The sequence below is a fragment of the Salmo salar genome, chromosome 16 (genome assembly GCF_965601325.2).
Source record: "Salmo salar chromosome 16, fSalSal1, whole genome shotgun sequence".
In the NCBI taxonomy this organism is placed as follows: Eukaryota; Metazoa; Chordata; class Actinopteri; order Salmoniformes; family Salmonidae; genus Salmo; species Salmo salar.
Genome location: NC_138306.1, coordinates 71,470,810 through 71,490,564, shown reverse-complemented (window position 1 = coordinate 71,490,564; position 19,755 = coordinate 71,470,810). Strand labels below are relative to the sequence as shown.

The 19,755-nt window shown below is 45.6% G+C and overlaps 1 protein-coding gene across 6 annotated transcripts in view; it reads left to right on the top strand.

The window, feature by feature from the left end:
• The window catches only part of LOC106574403 (neuronal membrane glycoprotein M6-b), a 39,608-nt gene extending 19,853 nt beyond the window's left edge, over nucleotides 1-19,755 (top strand). For 4 of the 6 annotated variants that reach the window (XM_082962865.1, XM_014150265.3, XM_082962864.1 and 1 more), the window contains 6 exons: nucleotides 12,200-12,386; nucleotides 12,623-12,782; nucleotides 13,568-13,736; nucleotides 14,419-14,492; nucleotides 14,736-14,801; nucleotides 16,626-19,755. In XM_082962865.1, coding sequence (XP_082818991.1) covers nucleotides 12,200-12,386; nucleotides 12,623-12,782; nucleotides 13,568-13,736; nucleotides 14,419-14,492; nucleotides 14,736-14,801; nucleotides 16,626-16,769 — 800 coding nt within the window. In that variant the 3' untranslated portion in view covers nucleotides 16,770-19,755. Of the gene's footprint in view, nucleotides 1-12,199; nucleotides 12,387-12,622; nucleotides 12,783-13,567; nucleotides 13,737-14,418; nucleotides 14,493-14,735; nucleotides 14,802-15,547; nucleotides 16,336-16,625 lie in introns of those variants that run through there. The other 2 variants (XM_014150266.3, XM_014150264.3) reach the window with 1 other exon arrangement.

The window sequence follows — 19,755 nt, the reverse complement described above, 5'->3', positions numbered from 1 at the left end:
TCTTTCTTTTTCTCTGTTCATTTATTCTACCCAGTCTCTCCTAATTTCTTTCACTCTGTCGCTCTCTCTTTCATATCCTATTGCTCTTTCAGTCAGTCTGCTACATCCCTCTCTCACCCATTCACTGTCATCTCTTTCTCATCTCCACTATCTTAATTAATCTCCAAGCCCTTCAACAATTTCTCTCTTGCTCTCTCTGACACACACACACACACACATGCTGTCAGCCTCCACCTAGGGAGTGTGTGTGTGTGCATTCATGCATGCATGCATGCATAAGATGTATTTTAGTGGGAGTGTATCCACATGTAGCTCCTTAGGCTGTGTGAATTAAATTATGTATGTTTTAGTCCTTTTGTACGTGTCTGTGTGCATATTAGTGTGTTTATGCTGTGTGTTAATTTTGTCTACAGTATGCTCTGTATGTGGGTATATGAATAGCACTGAGTGACAGGTTGGAGCAGCATGCATTGTTCCAACGCAATGCCAGCTGTGCCAACCTCCTGCAAGTCTCTTTGGCCCTCTTCCATCGCCTACTGATGCCCAATCTGCTCGCTCCACTCACATCCCATAAACCTCAGTGTGCCCGATTTAGCTCTCGTCATCGTTAACGATGACATCAATACATCCAGGATCATAAAGAGAGACAGCCAATGTGATTCTGCCCAGCGACTACAAAGAGAGGGAAATGGAGCAAAAGACAGAGGACTATGGTGTATTAGTGGAAACATTGAATGGAAATCTATTCTATGGAAATGACCTCCATGATACTGTGTGTTATTCCCTAATTGTTAGTAAAACCATTATCTCATGACTTTGGTTCACTTGTATCTGTATTCGCAATATAACATGTTGAAATAACCACCACTAAGAAAGGACAGGGGGCTCTCTGGCCAATCTCTGCTGTGGAGTCCGTCTTTGATTCCTTTGGCATCTGTAAGAAATGGACTGGACTTCACATTGGGCCAGTGTCCATGCTTACCAGTGAGGTATGAAAACCTCCCTCCACTCACTCTGACCTGAAGAAGACATTGGTGGAATGTAAATGTTTAATTTGACCATGTGAATGGCCATAATCACATGACGAGGGCATGGGAAAGGGCATTAGCTTAGTCTGTTACATAAGCCCATTGTCACCCCGATTCAGACTGTACCAGACCCTTTGGCTGGAGGCTCAGACTTACATTTTAGTGAATTAATGCGACACAGCTGCAAACAATGCATGGAGCCCTCTGAGCCGTACATTCATGTAATATCTCAGAGCAGAGGACCGTAATCTTTACCTTGAGGATTGAGGGATAAGGGTAGACCACACTCTCACCCCTCTGGGTTCACCATAGGAATGATACTATGCTTGCATGGGTTCGTGTGTCATTTGCTCAGTGTTCGGGTGTGTAAAAAAATTATTAGAATTTTATTTTATTTGTCACATGCGCCGAATACAACAAGTTGTAGACGTTACCGTGAAATGCTTACTTACGAGCCCTTTCCCAACAATGCAGTTAAAAAGTATGAAAATTGATAGATAAAAAGTAATAGATACACAAATATAGCTAAAAATAAAATAGTAACACAAAAAATGAGCACAATAAATAACATTAACGATGCTATGCTATATACAACGAGTACCGGTACAGAGTCAGTGTAATGGGGTACGAGGTAGTTGGGGTGTTTGATTAAATTAGCAAGAAAGGCATTTCACTGGACTTGTGCATGTGACATTAAAACTTGGAACTTGATTGAGGTAATACAGTATGTACATGTAGGTTTGTGTGCTTGGCCCTCCATTTCCTGTAGTCCACGATTAGCTCCTTTGTCTTGCTGATGTTGAGGGAAAGGTTGTTGTCCTGGCACCACACTGCCAGGTTTCTGACCTCCTCCCTATAGGCTGTGTAATTGTCCTCTGTCACGCCCTGACCTTAGATTGCCGTTTATTTTATATTTTTTGGGGTTAGATCAGGCTGTGACGTGGGGTGGGCATTCTATGCCTTTCTATGTTTTCTATTTCTTTGTGTTGAGCCGAGTATGGTTCCTAATCAGAGGCAGCTGTCTATCGTTGTCTCTGATTAGGAATCATACTTAGGCAGCTCTTTTTTCCACCTTTAGTTGTGGGATCTTGTTTTTGCACAGCTCTGTAAAGCCTGCAGATTGTGACGTTCGTGTTCCATTATTTGTTGTTTTGTTTTAGTGTTATGAGTTTAACACATATTTATCATGAGCACTCAACACGCTGCACCTTGGTTTACTCCTTATGACGATCGTCACAGAAGATCCCACCACAAAAGGACCAAGCAGCGTGGTCAGGACAACTGGACATGGGAGGAGATTCTGGGCAGGAAAGGACCCTGGAGTCAGGCTGGGGAGTATCGCCGCCCGAGGGAGGAGATTGAGGCAGCAAGAGCAGAGCGGCATTATTATGAGGCACTATACCAACCACGAGGCAAGTGAGGGAGGCAGCCCCAAAAATATTTTTTTGGGGGGGCACACGGGGAGATTGGCAGGTTGGAGACCTGAGCCAACTCCCCGTGCTTACCGTGGGGAGCGAGTGATCGAGCAAGCACCGTGTTATGCGGGGATGCGCACTGTGTCGCCAGTGCGCAGCTACAGCCCGGTGCGCTCGGTGCAAGCTTCCCACAGTTGCCGTGCTAGAGTTGGCATTCAGCCAGGAAGGATTGTGCCGGCTCAGCGTTCCTGGTCTCCGGTGCGTCTCTTCGGCCCAGGTTATCCTGCACCAGCTCTACGCACTGTACCCCCAGTTCACCAGCACAAACCTGTGCGACCTGTTCCAACGCCCCGTGCTTGCCGGGCTACGGGGGGTATCCAGCCAGGACGGGTTGTGCCAGTCATAAGCTCCAGACCTCCAGTGCGCCTCCACGGCCCAGTATATCCTGGGCCAGTTCTACGCACTGTGTCGCCAGTGCGCCTGCACAGCCCAGTTCGTCCTGTGCCAGCGACCCGCCCTTGCCGGACTAAAGTAAGTATCCAGCCAGGACGGGATGTGCCAGTCATAAGCTCCAGACCTCCAGTGCTTCTCCAAGGCCCAGTATACCCTGTGCCTGCTCTGCGTACCCGGCCTCCAGCGACGTTCCCTAGTCCAGAACTCTCAGCGACGTTCCCCTGTCCAGAGCCTCCAGCGACGTTCCCTAGTCCAGTGAGACTTATTCCGGCTCCACGTATGAAGCCTCCAGTAATGATCCATGGCCCGGAGCCTGTAGGGATAATCCATGGCAAGAAGCCTGTAGGGATGATCCATGGCCCGGAGCCTCCAGTGGTGATCCATGGCACAGAGCCTCCAGTGGTGATCCATGGCACGGAGCCTCCAGTGGTTATCCATGGCGTGGAGCCTGCAGTGATGATCCATGGCGCAGAGCCTGCAGTGATGATCCATGGCCCGGAGCATCCAGTGATGATCCATGGCCCGGAGCATCCAGTGATGATCCATGGCGCGGAGCATCCAGTGATGATCCATGACCCGGAGCATCCAGTGATGATCCATGACCCGGAGCATCCAGTGATGATCCATGGCGCGGAGCCTCCAGTGGTGATCCATGGCGCGGAGCCTCCAGTGGTGATCCATGGCGCGGAGCCTCCAGTGGTGATCCATGGCGCGGAGCCTCCAGTGGTGATCCATGGCGCGGAGCCTGCAGTGATTATCCATGGCGCGAAGCCTGTAGCCCGGAACCTCCGGAGACGGCCTGCAGCCCGGAACCTCCGGAGACGGCCTGCAGCCCGGAACCTCCGGAGACGGCCTGCAGCCCGGAACCTCCGGAGACGGCCTGCAGCCCGGAACCTCCGGAGACGGCCTGCAGCCCGGTACCTCCTGATACGGCCTGCAGCCCGGAACCTCCTGAGACGGCCTGCAGCCCGGAACCTCCTGAGACGGCCTGCAGCCCGGAACCTCCGGAGACGGCCTGCAGCCCGGAACCTCCGGAGACGGCCTGCAGCCCGGAACCTCCGGAGACGGCCTGCAGCCCGGAACCTCCGGAGACGGCCTGCAGCCCGGAACCTCCGGAGACGGCCTGCAGCCCGGAACCTCCGGAGACGGCCTGCAGCCCGGAGTCTCCGGCGGCGGTCGGCAGTCCAGAACCTCCAGCGGGGGTTTCCAGTTCTGAGCCTCCGGCGATGATCCACGGTCTGGTTCCTCCAGAGACTACGCCCTGAACCAGAGCCGCCGCCAAGAGTAGATGCCCACCCGGACCCTCCCCTATAGGTTCAGGTTTGCGGCTGTGAGTTCGCATCTTTGGGGGGTGTACTGTCACGCCCTGACCTTAGATTGTCGTTTATTTTATCTTTTTTGGGTTAGGTCAGGGTGTGATGTGGGGTGGGCATTCTATGCCTTTCTATGTTTTGTATTTCTTTGTGTTGAGCCGAGTATGGTTCCTAATCAGAGGCAGCTGTCTATCGTTGTCTCTGATTAGGAATCATACTTAGGCAGCCCTTTTTTCCACCTTTAATAGTGGATCTTGTTTTTGCACAGCTCTGTAAAGCCTGCAGAACATGACGTTCGTGTTCCATTATTTGTTGTTTTGTTTTAGTGTTATGAGTTTAATAAATATTTATCATGAGTACTCAACACGCTGCACCTTGGTTTACTCCTTATGACGATTGTCACATCCTCGGTGATTAGGCCTACCACTGTCGTGTCATCAGCAAATGTAATGATGGTGTTGGAGTTGTGTGCGACCACGCAATCGTGGGTGAACAGGGAGTACAGGAGGAGAGTCAGCACGCACCCCTGCGGGGCCCCTGTGATGAGGTTCAGCATGGCGGATGGGCTGCCCGTCAGAAAGTCCAGTATCCAATTGCAGAGGGAGGTGTTTAATAATAGGGTCCTTATCTTAGTGACAATCTTGGAGAGCACTATGGTGTTGAACACTGAGCTGTAGTCAATGAACAGCATTCTCACGTAGGTGTTCCTTTTTGCCAGGTGGGAAAGGGCAGTGTGGACGCAATCTCTATTGCACTCATCTTTGGATCTGTTGGGGAGGTATGCAAATTGGAGTGGGTCCAGGGTGTCTGGGATGATGGTGTTGATGTGAGCCATGACAAACCTTTCAAAGCATTTCATGACTATAACTGTGAGTGCTAAGGGGCAATAGTCATTTAGAGCAGTTAACTTGGCGTTCTTGAGCACAGGACTATGGTGGTTTGCTTGAAATGTGGGTATAACAGACTGGATCAGGCAGAGTTGAAAATATCAGTGAAGACACTTGCTCCAATCCGTCTGGCCCTGCGGCCTTGTGAATGTTAACCTGTTTAAAAGACTTACTCACGTCGGCTATGGAGAGCGTGATCACACTGTTGTCCGGAACTGCTAGTGCTCTCATGCGTGGTTCAGCTTTACTTGTCTCAAAGCGTGTGTGTGTGTTTAGCTGCTTAGGCCATGTGTACTTTTGTATTTGTATGTTTACGTGATTCCCTAGCTATCACATAACATTCTGAGAACCATATGTTTCTTAGAGCTTGGTGAGAGTGTGGTTGTCCTATGGTTATTTTGCATACAACCTTAGCACAATGTTCTTGGAATGGTGCAGGATACCCAGCTAGCACATAATGTTCTGAGAACCATACGTTTCTTAGGTGTGAATTTCAGTATAACGTTTCATCAGGGTTCTATTTAAAGTAATGTTCTCAAATTGTTCCAAGAACACCTAAGAAACAATGTTTTTTGTGGAAATTTTAGTACTTCAGCCAAATGTTTTCTGCAGGTTTCCTCATGGTTCTATTTAAAGCCATGTGCTCAGAACATTAAGAAAACGTTCCATAAAAACTGCAAGAAAACAGTAACGTTAAAAAAATATAAAGAAAAAAAAGTACATTCTATTCTCAATGTCAACAAAACTCTCTCTATCCTCTGTCTTGTTAAGTATTTTCAGGTGTGTTGGCCGCACCCACTAATTGGCCACATCTGATCTTAATGAGTGCTTGTTTCCTTTGAAACAGGGTCTGTTTGAATAGACTAGAATGAACAGCTTTGAGTTAAAATAACATGGCATTCTAGCTCCTTCCTGGTGGCTCAGTGGACTAATTCCATGGATAGAGAGCAGAAGATCATAGGTTCAAATCTCACTGATGCTGTGCCAGAATCAACAAATGTTTGCATGATTAATGCTTAAGCAAATGAATTAATAAAACCTCCCAGGAAAACTTTCAGGGAACCATAGCAAGATTTTCTCAGAACCTCCCTGCAATGTAAAAATGTATGTTCCCAGAATAGGCTGAAAATTTTACCGGTCAGGAAACGTATGGCTTCGTTCCCAGAATCAATGGGAAACCAAAAACGTACATTCCCACAACTTCCAAGAAACCAAATGTGCTTGCTGGGCATATTGTACATGACTTGCACTGTATGTCATTTACATGTGCCTGACTGCATAGAGGTAGTTCTCTGTGTGCGTATGTGTATGGGTATATATTAATGTGTGCATAAGTGTATGATGGGGTCCCCTGCACAGCTGGCTAGGTTTATCCCTGATTTCCCATAACAGTACACTGCCTGATGGGGATGGAAAGACAGACAGGGAGGCAGACATGGAGGCAGGCAGGGAGACAGGCAGCCAGGCAGGCTAGAAGGCTTGCAGGCAAGAAGGCAGGCAGGGGGACAGACAGGCAGGCAGGGGGACAGACAGGCAGGCAGGGGGACAGACAGGCAGGCAGGGGGACAGACAGGCAGGCAGGGGGACAGACAGGCAGCCAGGGAGACCGACAGCCAGGGAGACCGACAGCCAGGGAGACCGACAGCCAGGGAGACCGGCAGCCAGGGAGACAGGCAGCCAGGGAGACAGGCAGCCAGGGAGACCGACAGCTAAAGAGCGAAGGCTACAGTAAGTGCACAGGGTTAGGGATCACTGCTGGGATAAAGTATTGATCAAATTATAGGAGTGTAGTCGGCGAGTGCTGAGGGAGGATTTAAAAGCTGTAGACTTCATTACACTTAATTATGCGTGAGCAGATGCTGACCTTGTTGCCTAGTGTCCTTCATATTAATGCTGGACCAGGGTAAGAACTTGGCTATAGGATGTAGACCAGATCAGGGTCAGGGGAAAAGGTTCTCTGGATATGGCAGAGAAGTTTGATGGAAGTCACTTTTCACATGTGATCCTCTAAACTGTACCGTCCTTTGATATCCGACAGAAATAGACCGAAACATGCTGTCATGTGTCGGTAAAACGGTTGGATTTCACAATACATATTTGGTCTATATCGTTGTGCTTGGCAGTTGTAGAATAGGGATATAACATACTGCTACATGAGAAACACGGAGTAGGCTAAAATATCAGAACATGCTGAAAGTATTAGTCATCATTTATCAAAATTCGACGAATCTCAAATCATGACACATGTCGTGTGCTTGTTTTCCACCCCAAACCTGTTCACTTTTAAAACAGATGGGGTTTCTCTTTCATCGATGCCTCATTGAAGGAGCCATTTTTTCCTTCTATAGAAAGGACATGTTTCTCTTTGGTGATCCACACAGCTCTGTTGGGGATTTTCCCACAATGCAATGCAAGAGGAAGTTGTCCAATAATGAATACAGAGCTTCAAAACTGGAATAGCCCCTGAGGCAAGAGAACAGACAGGCGGTGAAATATTCACAAGGCTAGTCATTATAACCGACTTTATTAGACGCTAAAACTAGTCAATGTAGAGTTGACAAATATGTTGTACATTTGCTTTAAGCTGCGTCACTGTAACATTTCATCATAATGTCTCATAATATTTAGCGATGTGTCATAACGTGACTCATAATTTGGAGCAGGAAAATCCCTTTGGAAAAGTATCAAGTACAGTAGCTATTTTAAATAGGTATCCTTTTTCAGAGCTTTAGTTTTTTTTCCCATCAACATATGAACGTTAAAGTGGCTTTTCCTCTGGCTGTGGATGCCCCATTTTCCAAATGAGATAAAAACCAATCACCGATCACCTGACTAATGAATACTAGATGTAGGCGTAGTCACAGAGCCGCAGATCTCTCTGTCTGTCGTCGCTCTAACAACAGGTTTAGTGTACTCTCACAGCTGGTCCCAATTCCCCCCTAACCGTCCTTGCCCCTTCGATGTTTGCAGATCTGAAGGGTCTGGATAGGTATAAGCAGTGTAGTGGTGGAGATATATTGCTTTCATCTTATAGATCTGCGTTGAAGTGCCAAAGGAAAGGGGTAGAGAGTGAATTGGGACCGGCTGACAAGAGTGCTCAGACCACTTTTGGACCACGCACATTCTCCTCTACCTTGTTCAGACCATGCTCAGGTTGAGGTTCGGAGTCATGTCCCCATCCCTGAACCCTCTGCTCTGACCCCCGAGGGGGAGTTCACGTCCTTCTGCTGTGTACGCGTGGGAAGGGAAGTGAGGAGCTGTAGAGGGATGTAGTCAGCTAGCTACAGGCTCCGCTCAACTGGGTCGTGGGTAACATGCTGCCATGGCAACCACTATTCACTGGCCCCCGGGCCAAAAAAATGCTCTTTGCTTACTCTCACATGTTCTCTCTCTCCCATTTGCTTCCTCTCTCTCTCTGTCTATCTCTCTGTCTTTCTCTCTCTTCATCTTACTTTCTCTCTCTGCCCCATTCGCTTTCTCTCTGATTTTCTGTCTCTCCCCCCTCTCTAACATCACAAAGCAGTAGGCTGTGGTTCTGTGGTTCTGCTGTACACGGTGAGTGTACAGCAGAACCACTGTACTGAGAGGGGTTGTTTGCGAGAGCCTTTGGAGACCCTTGCTATTCTCTCACTGCTGGCAGAAAAATAGGCCACAAACGAAAGACAGTTTCCTATTTTGCCATTGTAATTCTCTAACTGAGCCTCGTAGGCTCCCATACTTCACCAAACGCTATACTTAAGCAATAAGGCCCGAGGGGGAGTGGTATATGGCCACGGGCTGTTCTTAAGCACGACGCAACACGGAGTGCCTGGATACAGCCCTTAGCTGTGGTATGTTGGCTATATATCACAAACCCCTGAGGTTCCTTATTGCTATTATAAACTGGTTACCAACGTAATTACGAGAGTAAGAAAAAAATGTTTTGTCATATCCGGCTGTCAGCCAATCAGCATTCATGGCTCGAACCACCCAGTTTATAATTGTAAATATACCCATAGTAGGTTTTTCATACTCTGTCTATCTGAATGGGTTGAAGGTTGGTTGTATTATAGTGTCAGATTCCACCCAAACAACATGGGAATCATTGAAGGTGGAGAACTAGACATAGCCTTGTATCTGGTATGAGGCCTCTGTCCATAGCTCTACTGGGCATATAGATATATAGCCTTGTGTCTGGTCTGAGGTCTCTGTCCATAGCTCGATTGGGGCCCTGTAGTTCCCATATTTCACCCCAGAGAGAAGCAGGGCAAAGTGAGAGAGATGGACTCGACCTCGCTCTGTCACCTGAATTTGCCTCTAATGAATAGCCCATTGATTTCCGTTCTGGTCCGCCAAGGCCGTCCTCTCATGCCTGTCTGTTTCCCATTAGTGCACTTTAACTGGTGATGATAAACGCTCAGCTCAGCTGGCATCGCCACAGGCAGCATAGCCCCGGATGAGGCCCCTAGTTTAAAGCAGGAAGTGGAGTAGTAGTGGAACATTCCATTTGACAAGGGGGCACAAGACTCAGGTGGGCCTGACCTGTTTGTCCAATTTCGACAAACCCCCTTTGAGTTCTGGTCGTTTAGCCAGGTTCTTTTCTCAGATGTTGCATGTTCAGGCCCACAGTTTAAAGCAGAAAGTGGACCATTCCATTTGACGAGGGGGCACAAGACTGAAGGGGGCCCGACCTGTTTGTCCCATTTCGACCAATCCCTTTTGAGCTCTGCCACGATTCCATTTGTCCTTTTTGACTAGGGGCAAGGGAACCAGACCTAGTTGTTCCATATCGACCATCCCCATTTGGCGTTCCGTCATTTAGCCTGGTTTTCCGCTGAGATGGTAGGAGTTAGTAGTTAGTGCCCCGACATGCCTTGCCTTGCTACTTCATTAACATTAATGGGATAGAGATCCATTATGCAACGCTCGCTCCGTCTCCATACTCTTATGCAACCAACCAACGCCTCATCTTGGAGTCTCAGCTTCTCGCTCAGCAGCAGCTGCCTCTTAGGTTTAACCCTTTGTGTTTTCTGGATAAGCCAACCTTAGTGCTGTCTGGAAGTATTACTATTAGGCCTAGCATGCAGACAAGATTCTGTAGCACTCAATGCCTGTAGCAAACTGTTGATATCCAGTTGATGTTGAAGTCCATAGTCCTGTGAATCGTCAGTTGGAAGCAACGCTAATGACGGCGACTAAATGCTTTGCCTGATATTATGGGATGCCATTGATGTTGGCCTGTGGATGTCATTAACAGTCAACTCTGTCACCCATCACTATAGAAACGGAATAGCCTATAGGCCCCTCCTTTTCAGTCGGGGTCTGTCCCGACATTCATTTCAGCCTCATCAATTGAGTACGACAAATAAACTATGGCTACATCCTCCAAAATGTAAAATTATAAAATCACAATGGATTTGTTTATTTGGAGGAATAACTGAAAGAAAGAGCCATAACACTCCTGAAGAAATTTGCCTGTCTGTAATTAGTGTGAGAGATGCCAATTGGAGCAGGTTGTCATGGAAACAGTGGCACATGTAAGAGAGTGCAGTCTCTTCCCAGAGTAACGTCCCACGTTTGCAATGCTATTTATAACGGGCAGTTACATAAGCCTTAGCACTTGTGTTCAATGTAATGTGTTTTTTTCCCTCATTTTTTTTATTCCTTCGTTCCCTCTTTTCCCCTCTAACAACACTGCTGTTGCCTCCTTCTCTGAGAAACCAGCAACCATAGCACTGCCAAACACGCTCCACTGCCTCCCACAATGGTCCTTCATTATAACCCTGGCTCTTTGTGAGCTCATCACAGTGCACTGCCGATGCGACGTCAGATTGAATGGTCTTGAAACAAAACAAATAGAATAGAAGTCATGGCTACGCTATAGGGTTTGATTTTGTGGAGTTTTGTAGCTGCCATTGGCAAAGCAAAATATCAGGGTACCATTGACTCACCATATGACACAGTACTATTTAATATAGCATACTCCTCATAACTCTCTCATCCTGCCTGTGTTGAACTAGTAGTCTCCATTAGATGGTATGATTGGGTGCTGTGCACAGAGGACTGGTCAGGGATCTAGTCTAGCAATGCTTGAAGTCAAAGGTCAACGCTAGCATCTCGTGGTGCTAGCACTGGTTAGCATTGGTTCTGTATTCGTTCTATGAACATCCAGTAGGAGATCTGACAACTCTGTGTGCTTGGGGAGGATTTGAACTAGCGGCAGTTCCACACATCCGGGCCGTATTCATTATGGCACACCGTAGCAAAACGCATTGCAATGGAAAACGAAAACAAGCTGAAAACAAAACAAGTTCAGGTAGTCCCTCCCTGTTTCAGTCTGTTTTCTTCCGTTTGGTGCCTAATGAACACGGCTCAGGTCTGCCTGCCTGTGGCCCAGAAACCACTGCTCTGACAATAAGTAGCAATCATTCATTTATAATTAGACCGTGCATTATTTATGCCATTGGTCAAAAGGGATTCATTTAGAATTAGACGGTGCATTATTCATGCCATTGGTCAAAAGGGCTTTGTGTATGTTTCACTATGAAGACAAAGGAAAGGGATTATTTTGGGGGGGAAGTAGAGGAAGATGGGAGCTTGTACTATCGAACACATGTCAAATTTAACACTCCTGGGTGCTTGAGCGTGTCAATTCTAACTGGGAAAGTTGCAATGATGAAGTGGAAATGGTTCCAATATGGTTGAGATGGATGAAGAGAAGACATGTTGTGTGGTTGGAGACAATGAGACTTCTGTATCAACTTTACTGTAAATGTGACTTGGTTGTTTTTGTCAAGCATTGTTTACTCAACACAGGTTAGCAAGAATGCTAATCCTCAAGGGTTTCAGGCTACAGCATACAGTGAATCCCTTTCTCAGTCAGATATGACATGGGCTGCTAAATCGGATCACATTTAACATTTATGAATTCACTAATTCATGATTAATTAAGCAGTGACCGTTGCTCTCCAGGTCAAAAACATGGATAGTATAGTTCCAATATATGCCTACGTTATGATGTAGGAAGAGGCTGAGTTCTAGGCTCATGCAGCTCAACAAAACATTGACCAACTGTGTAGCTCTTTGCTCCTTCTAAGCAAGGTGCTCTCTGTCTCCCTCTGCAGGTTGCTTCGAGTGCTGCATCAAGTGTCTGGGCGGCGTGCCCTACGCCTCGCTGGTGGCCACCATCCTCTGTTTCTCGGGCGTGGCTCTGTTCTGCGGGTGTGGTCATGTGGCGCTGACCGGCACACTGACCATGCTGGAGAACCACTTCTCCCAGATCACCACTGACCACGCCACCCTCACCATCGTGTAAGTTGTGTGTGTGTGTGTGTGTGTGTGTGTGTGTCTGGATGGGGCGAGTGGTGTGGTAGTGTGTGTGTGGGAGAGAAAGGGAACTTATTTTCTCTGTTGTATCTCCTATATGTCTTTACCTATATGTCAACCTTTCCACTTTGTAAAGGTATATGTCTTTGAACAAGTCTTATCCAGGTTATTCAATATGAATGTGCCTGTCTTCACATTCTTTACTGTATCCGTCTGAGCAGGATCCAGACCATGCAGTACGTCATCTATGGCATCGCCTCCTTCTTCTTTGTTTATGGGATCATCCTGCTGGCTGAGGGCTTCTACACCACCAGCGCCGTCAAGAAGGAGCTGCAGAGCCAGTTCAAGACCACCGTGTGTGGCCGCTGCATCACAGCCACGGTGAGACATGAATACACACACACACCCATATGGTCACACACAAATACGGTCACGCATGCATGCATACTTACACACTTACACACACACACACACACACACACACACACACACACACACGTACACACATATTGCACTCATGAATACACACACACACACACACACACACACACACACACACACACACACACACACACACACACACACACACACACACACACACACACAGTCACGTGCATGCATACATGCACACACGTACAACCACACACATGCCGTGCATGCATTTACACACATACAGCTGTACACACACACCCTGGAGGGTAACTGGCACAGTTTGTCCTCTCTAGCCTGTTTAGTGTAATTGCTGCAGATGTTCAGTAACATCAGCCTTTAAGGCTGCTATGAGGACGGTTGAATTCTCCTGAGTGTCGTCAAGCTAATGTCGGATGAAACATTCTCCACCCTTCTAACCAGTACTGTGTCACGTATCAGGGAAATGTGGATGACGATATGGTGATGAGGATGATGACGAGCTTGGTTTTAAATATCCTCGGCCATTAGGTGACGTTGTATTGAGGGATAGTTATACATAGTACAGTGTTTTGTATAGAAGTAGCAGTAGATTTCAATGACAATGACGACGATGATCAAATCAAATTGTATTAGTCACATACACATTTTTAGCAGATGTTATTGCGGGTGTTGCGAAATGCTTGTATGATGATTGACGATAACGATGATGACGAGGATGATGATGTCACTAACTCCTCTCTCTCTCTCTTCATCAGTTTGTGTTCCTTACATATATCCTGGGCCTGGCCTTCCTGGGGATCTTTGGCTTCTCAGCCATCCCAGTCTTCCTCTTCTACAACATGTGGACTACCTGTGCTGCCATGAAGTCCCCCATGGCCAACATCACCGATCCGGACTCCATCTGTGTGGACGTCAGGCAGTACGGTGAGTGTCACTCAGTAACACACACACACACACACACACACACACACACACACACACACACACACACACACACACACACACACACACACACACACACACACACACACACACACACACACACACACACACACTGATCCGTGTGATTACATCAACCTGGTTCATGAATTTAGGAGTATGACCCATATTCATGTGACGGCCATTCTGCCTATAGCGTCCTGCAGAACACGTCCGTGTATGAGCCATATATAGATTCGCCATATCACGATATTGCCCTGCATAAGAGCCTAATGCAGTGTGGTGTACTTCCACTTGGCAGTGCTAGGCTGTATCTTATAAACATTATGCCTTCGCTACGGGTGCTGATAACACTTAGCCTTTACATGTCAATATCTATAGGGTGTTTAAGTCATTTACTGCATCGACATCCATATCATGTTTACGACTGTTACCATCACCCTGAAGCAGTGCATCATCTGTCCTCTTTAATGGCAGATAGTATAAACAGTTATACATCTGAATGAGAGGACGTGTTAACATTTACTATCGCATTAGGTCAACTCAACTGGTTTTCCCACCAAATGTTGTACAATTGAAGTGATTGGCCACTCTGCCCTGAATGGGGCCTGTCTTAAAGCTACAGCTGTCGCTCCTAAACCGATATCTCTTGTTCCTGATCGTCTAGGTATTATTCCATGGAACGCGACACCCGGCAAAGCCTGCGGATCTACACTAGGAGACATCTGTAGCACCAGCGAGGTGAGAACGGCAACCCCCTCCTCCTGTAAATCTTTATGCACATCATATGAACCTTCATGAACCTCAGATAATAGGAATATCATATAAACCTTCCTATTCACTACTTATTTCTTGTTGTTATATAACATTCTTCATCACTGTACTGCAATTATACAGAGGCTGATTGTGGAAAGGACATCTTTTATGAATGTCAATCAAAGAAAGTTTCATCACTAACCAGAGATCGGTCTCCATGTTTTCCAGTTCTACCTGTCTTTCCACCTGTACATTGTTGCGTGTGCTGGGGCAGGCACCACCCTCATTGCATTGGTAAGCTTTGGATGCCCTATATCCCGAATTCCCCATGTTTGAATCATTTGCATGAGTTGCAATGGCACGCTGATCTGTTGCCATGGCAATCCCTCCTCCACGCTTCATGGTTCTGACTCAGTTTTCCTGAGGGTGTAAGTCTGCCCTATAGCTTCTGGCTGGACACACACTGACATGGGCCAGATGAAAGAGCTCCTGGCTAACACACATTTGCTTTGTGGCCAAAGTAGAGGAATGCCTCACAATAGACTCTGTCCATACGGTATTTTGCACCAGAGATGATAAAATAAGACTTCTATAGGGTGTTTAAGTCTTCGTAGGTGGAGCTAATGATTTGTACGTCATTTTTTGTTGTTGCAAATAATTAAGTTGTTTTATCCAATCGGTGTGGTTGTCATTATGTGATGGCTAGTTGAACTCAGTTGAACTCAGTAATGGGGTCATGAGGCCATGCTCTCCACTGAGGCAACAGGGCTTAAGGCCTTTCAGCTACTCTACCAAACTTGGATTGCTCATTAGTGGGTGTGAGAAGATTCAGCACATAGACTGCCATCTGAAATTGTGTGCGCCGTAGCAATCTCACTTTGTTTATAGATGTAGATATATGCAATGTGAAGCAATATGAAGGTACAGTACTGCATAAATCTAGCCAGATGCCACCCAAGAAGAGCAACGGCCTCCCAAAGGCCTCCTGGTCATTGACTTTGTTTCTCACCCCAGTCTGTCTTCTCGTCTCTCCCTCCCAGCTGATCTACATGATGGCCACCACGTATAACTATGCTGTTCTCAAGTTTATGAGCCACGGCAACCGCCGCTCCACAAAGTTCTCAGAGTCATATTAGCGAGCGAGAGAATGAGAGAAATGGTAGAAAGTGAGAGAGCAAAAAAAGAAAGCCGGTTAAAGGAAGAAAGAAAGCTGGAGGGAAAGAAAGACCGATGGTGGGGAGGAGAGTTATGTACTGTAGCATATAGAGAAACGTACACTACCGTTAACGTAATACAGATAGATCTATGTGCCTTTGCGTCCAAGCCTATTGCCACACATGCCTTTTGAACCACACTGAGGGGGCTAGCGAGTGCATGATTAGCCAACATGGCTGAGGTCCCTCACAATCTCTCTCCAGACAGGATATGTACCTAGAAGTACTGATCCAGTACAGTAGGAGTACAGTACCGTGTGGGACCACCAGTCAAGGCTATGGCGAGGTTGACCAGTTCATTCAAATAGAGCAGGCACATAGCATTGAGGATGGATAGATCATCAACACAAAGGGACGGCACCAGTGTAAGAACAAGGGAATATTTGTGTTGCTGTATCTAGCTTCAGATTACTGTAATATTCTGTAGTTATTCTAATTGAAGGATATCGTTATTTTCAATGAGACTTTAATATCTTTCCCCCAAGTGCCAACTGTCTAGCTTGAAGTTAGTCTTTTTTAGCCTGTTTAGGCTCGTCTCTTTTTGTGATATTTGTTATGAAAGACGTTGTGCCTTTTTTAGTTTATGCAAAATAAACATAAAATGTGAAGGAAAACCAAGACCATTGTCCTCTCTTTTTAGGATAGTGACTGTTGGAAGAAAACAAATCCCCACTGTAATTTCTGTAATTTACAAATACTAACCTAGCCAACCTAACCAAAAAAATACTAACATTGGGCTAATGTGTCTCGTTTGACATGTGGTAGACTGGTCAACATGACATGTAGCTTCTACTCATGTAGCTTGCTTTGGCTAACTAACCCTCTCACTGGCCACCACCCTATGCACTTTCCTTCTCCCTTTCTCTCTCTCTCTCTCTCTCTCTCTCTCTCTCTCTCTCTACAGATCCACTATCTGATGATCCTGTCGGCGAACTGGGCCTACCTGAGGAGCTCCTGCAACCAGAACGAGTACCAGGACATCAAGACAAAGGACGATGACGCGGAGGAGGGTGGCTCCAAGGAGGGTCTCAACTCCTCTTACTCATAAGAACCGGCCAACCACCCCTCACACAATTCCTAACAGCTAATCTCCAACCCCCTTCTGAGTAAAACCAACACTTGGGTCTCCTTCACTATGGGCGGTTTTCTGACTTGAGATATGTGCGCTCAACTCAAATTGTCATACTTTGGCTACATTTACACAGGGAGCCCATTTCTGATTTTTTTCCCCCCACTAATTGGTCTTTTGACCAATCATATCTTTTCACATCAATTATTTTTCAGAGCTTATCTGATTGGTTAAAAGACCAATTGTTGAAGAAAATATCAGAATTGGACTGCCTGTGTATATGAAATGCAGCTCATGTCTTCCATTGACATCAATGGACAATTTAAGCGAAAGTCTGAGTTGCGCATACTTTTCTCACCTCTGAATCAGGTCCTTTGTCCAAATGGGAGCAAATGTTTTCAAACGGAACAGGTATATGAGAAGTTCCTATTGGATGAGCTCAGGTTAGGTGGTACCGCTTCCTGTTTGCGAACGTTTGCTCTCGATTGGACCGTTATTTAGTGCAACCCTGCTGCCATAGCCTAACTGCTCTGAGCCAATCACAGCACAGCACTAACACAGCTCCTAATAACCGCCTAACAACAAGGTCACTGTCTGCACAACTCCTGAGGAAGCGTGCCACAAAATATCCTGTTTTTTGGTGTTTTATATATATGAATATATTGTTTTTTTATACTACTTCAAAGTAAGACAGGTTTACTATTATTATATTTATCTGGTCTTCTCTTATCTCTGGTATTTTTCTCCTTTGGTTATCTTATCGCAACCCTGTTTTACCTGATTACGTTTTTTTGCTTTTTTAAAAATGGAAATGCTTGATACGTTGCACTATTTAAAAATAGAAAAAAGTAAAGTAGAATTTAAAAAACCCATGAATAAATTACATACACAGCATCTCAGGGTGCCTCTCTTAGAAAATATTCCTACTATTACTTTAACTTTCCCATTCCTTTATTGACATCCAGCTACTTCTGTTGAGTAATTCTTCATTTTGGCCTGAGGAGAAAAAGGTGTGCTGTACCCTAACCGGATCGGACACATGCACTAATGTGACTGTTGGCCCAAAGCAGCAGTTCTGTCAGCAGCTGTCTGCAGTGCTAACACATTGCTTTGACCTTCAGGTGAACCTCTGGCCTGGTCCCAGATCTGTTTGTGCTGTCTTGCCAACTCCTATGGTCATTGTCGTGTTATTATGACCATAGGAATTGGCAAGACGGCACAGACTGATCTGGGACCAGGCTAGTGAACCTCCACCTAGCCCTCTGTATGGCAGGTTTTCTCTGGAAACAGCCTTGCTTCTAAACCCACAGGACAAACCAACACTCAAGGTCAGATTGCCTTGTTCCGTTTGTAAGTGATACATTATACATACCTCAGGTACTAAACCTAAATAAAAACTCCACTAGCCTGGTCCCAGATCTGTTTGTGGCTGTATAGCTCCTATGTTTGGCATGATAACAACCATAGGAGTTGGCAAAACAGCACAAATAGATCTGGGACCAGGCTAACACTTCACTGATTAAGCACATGCTTGTTACAAGGCAAGGCCACAGCTGAAGTGAACTTAGCAAAAGTCCCAATGTTTGTTCATTGTACACAACTGTGAAGGGAATCATACGTTCACTTTCCTCAAGACAAGTCCACCCTTAAAAGGGGTGAAGTTCACCTGTGAATATATGGACCGCCCCAAAGGAAGTTCTATTGACTGACATCTCCTGAATGTGGAGAGCACGGTCAATGTTTTACCATGCTATTTTACCTTTGATTACCAATATGTAAATGTTTCCTTTTGGAGTATATGTTTAGCATCCAATTACTAGTTCTGCATTAAATATAATAGTAATGTGACATCTTTTAAAACGGTATGTTGTGAGAAGGAAGCAAATGCAGAGTCATGATGGCGGTGGTGCTTGTATTGTGTACATTTTGAAATGTGGAGAAAAGAAATGTACAAAATGGTTTTCAATGTTTTATATCAGTTTTAGGCTGCTGAATCTTTCCCTGTGCTAAAGTAATGAAGAACTTGTCTTTGACATTATTTGTAATTATTTTACTATGGCAAGCCAAATGTAAGTGACTCATCTCATATTTGTAGGCCTGTTATATGAACAGATACCATTTGGATGTTTACAATATAACAAGTCAGGAATTTTCATACATTTTTTTCCAGATATCATTTGATTGTCACGACCTATTCTATAATAATGATCACTGAGTAGTTCAAGCGCTCCGGACTATAAGGTTCTATCGGCATTTTAGTCTAAATTGAGTTATTGACATAGCCTTGTTCTGTTCAATATTCTCTACCTACATACAGTATACTCTAAATACCCCAATTCATGTTAAGTTCAAAAGAATTCAAGATAAAAATGGCTGACACCGATCAAAATAACGAGGGCTCGAAACTGTAAAGTCAATTATCTCAGAATCATCTTTTTGCAGATAGAACCTTACAGTCCCAAAGCTCTCGAGTTATCTTCCTCGCAGCAGTGAAACGATGATTCTTTTAACTTTCAAATGAAAAGGCATGTCGGTATTGTCCACGTGTGCAAACGTCTAAATACTGAAAAAAGGACTATATTCCCATGCGTGTTATGTTTGATATAATACAGTGTGCTTTGCCACCAGGTTGATGTAGGCAAGCGCATGTGCCGTTTCATATAAGATCAGTCAGTCAGGGTGTGTTGTCGTTTCCTCGTTATTGCATGAAGGCGACATGACTGTGTCTTTGCAGTTTTTCAGGTGATGTGTAGTCAATTGTACTGACAACTATGGTAGGCAGTGTTTGCCCCCACTCAACTCTCTTTTTTTAAAAGATATCCATTGTACCTTTGATGACATTGTAGTCCCTGTAGTTATTTCATTATTGTTTTTCTTTTTAAAGTTTCAAATAGTTATGACTCCTGTATAGTGATGATTTTTGTAACCTTCTCTAGTAAAACCGATATTTTTTATTATCGTGAAA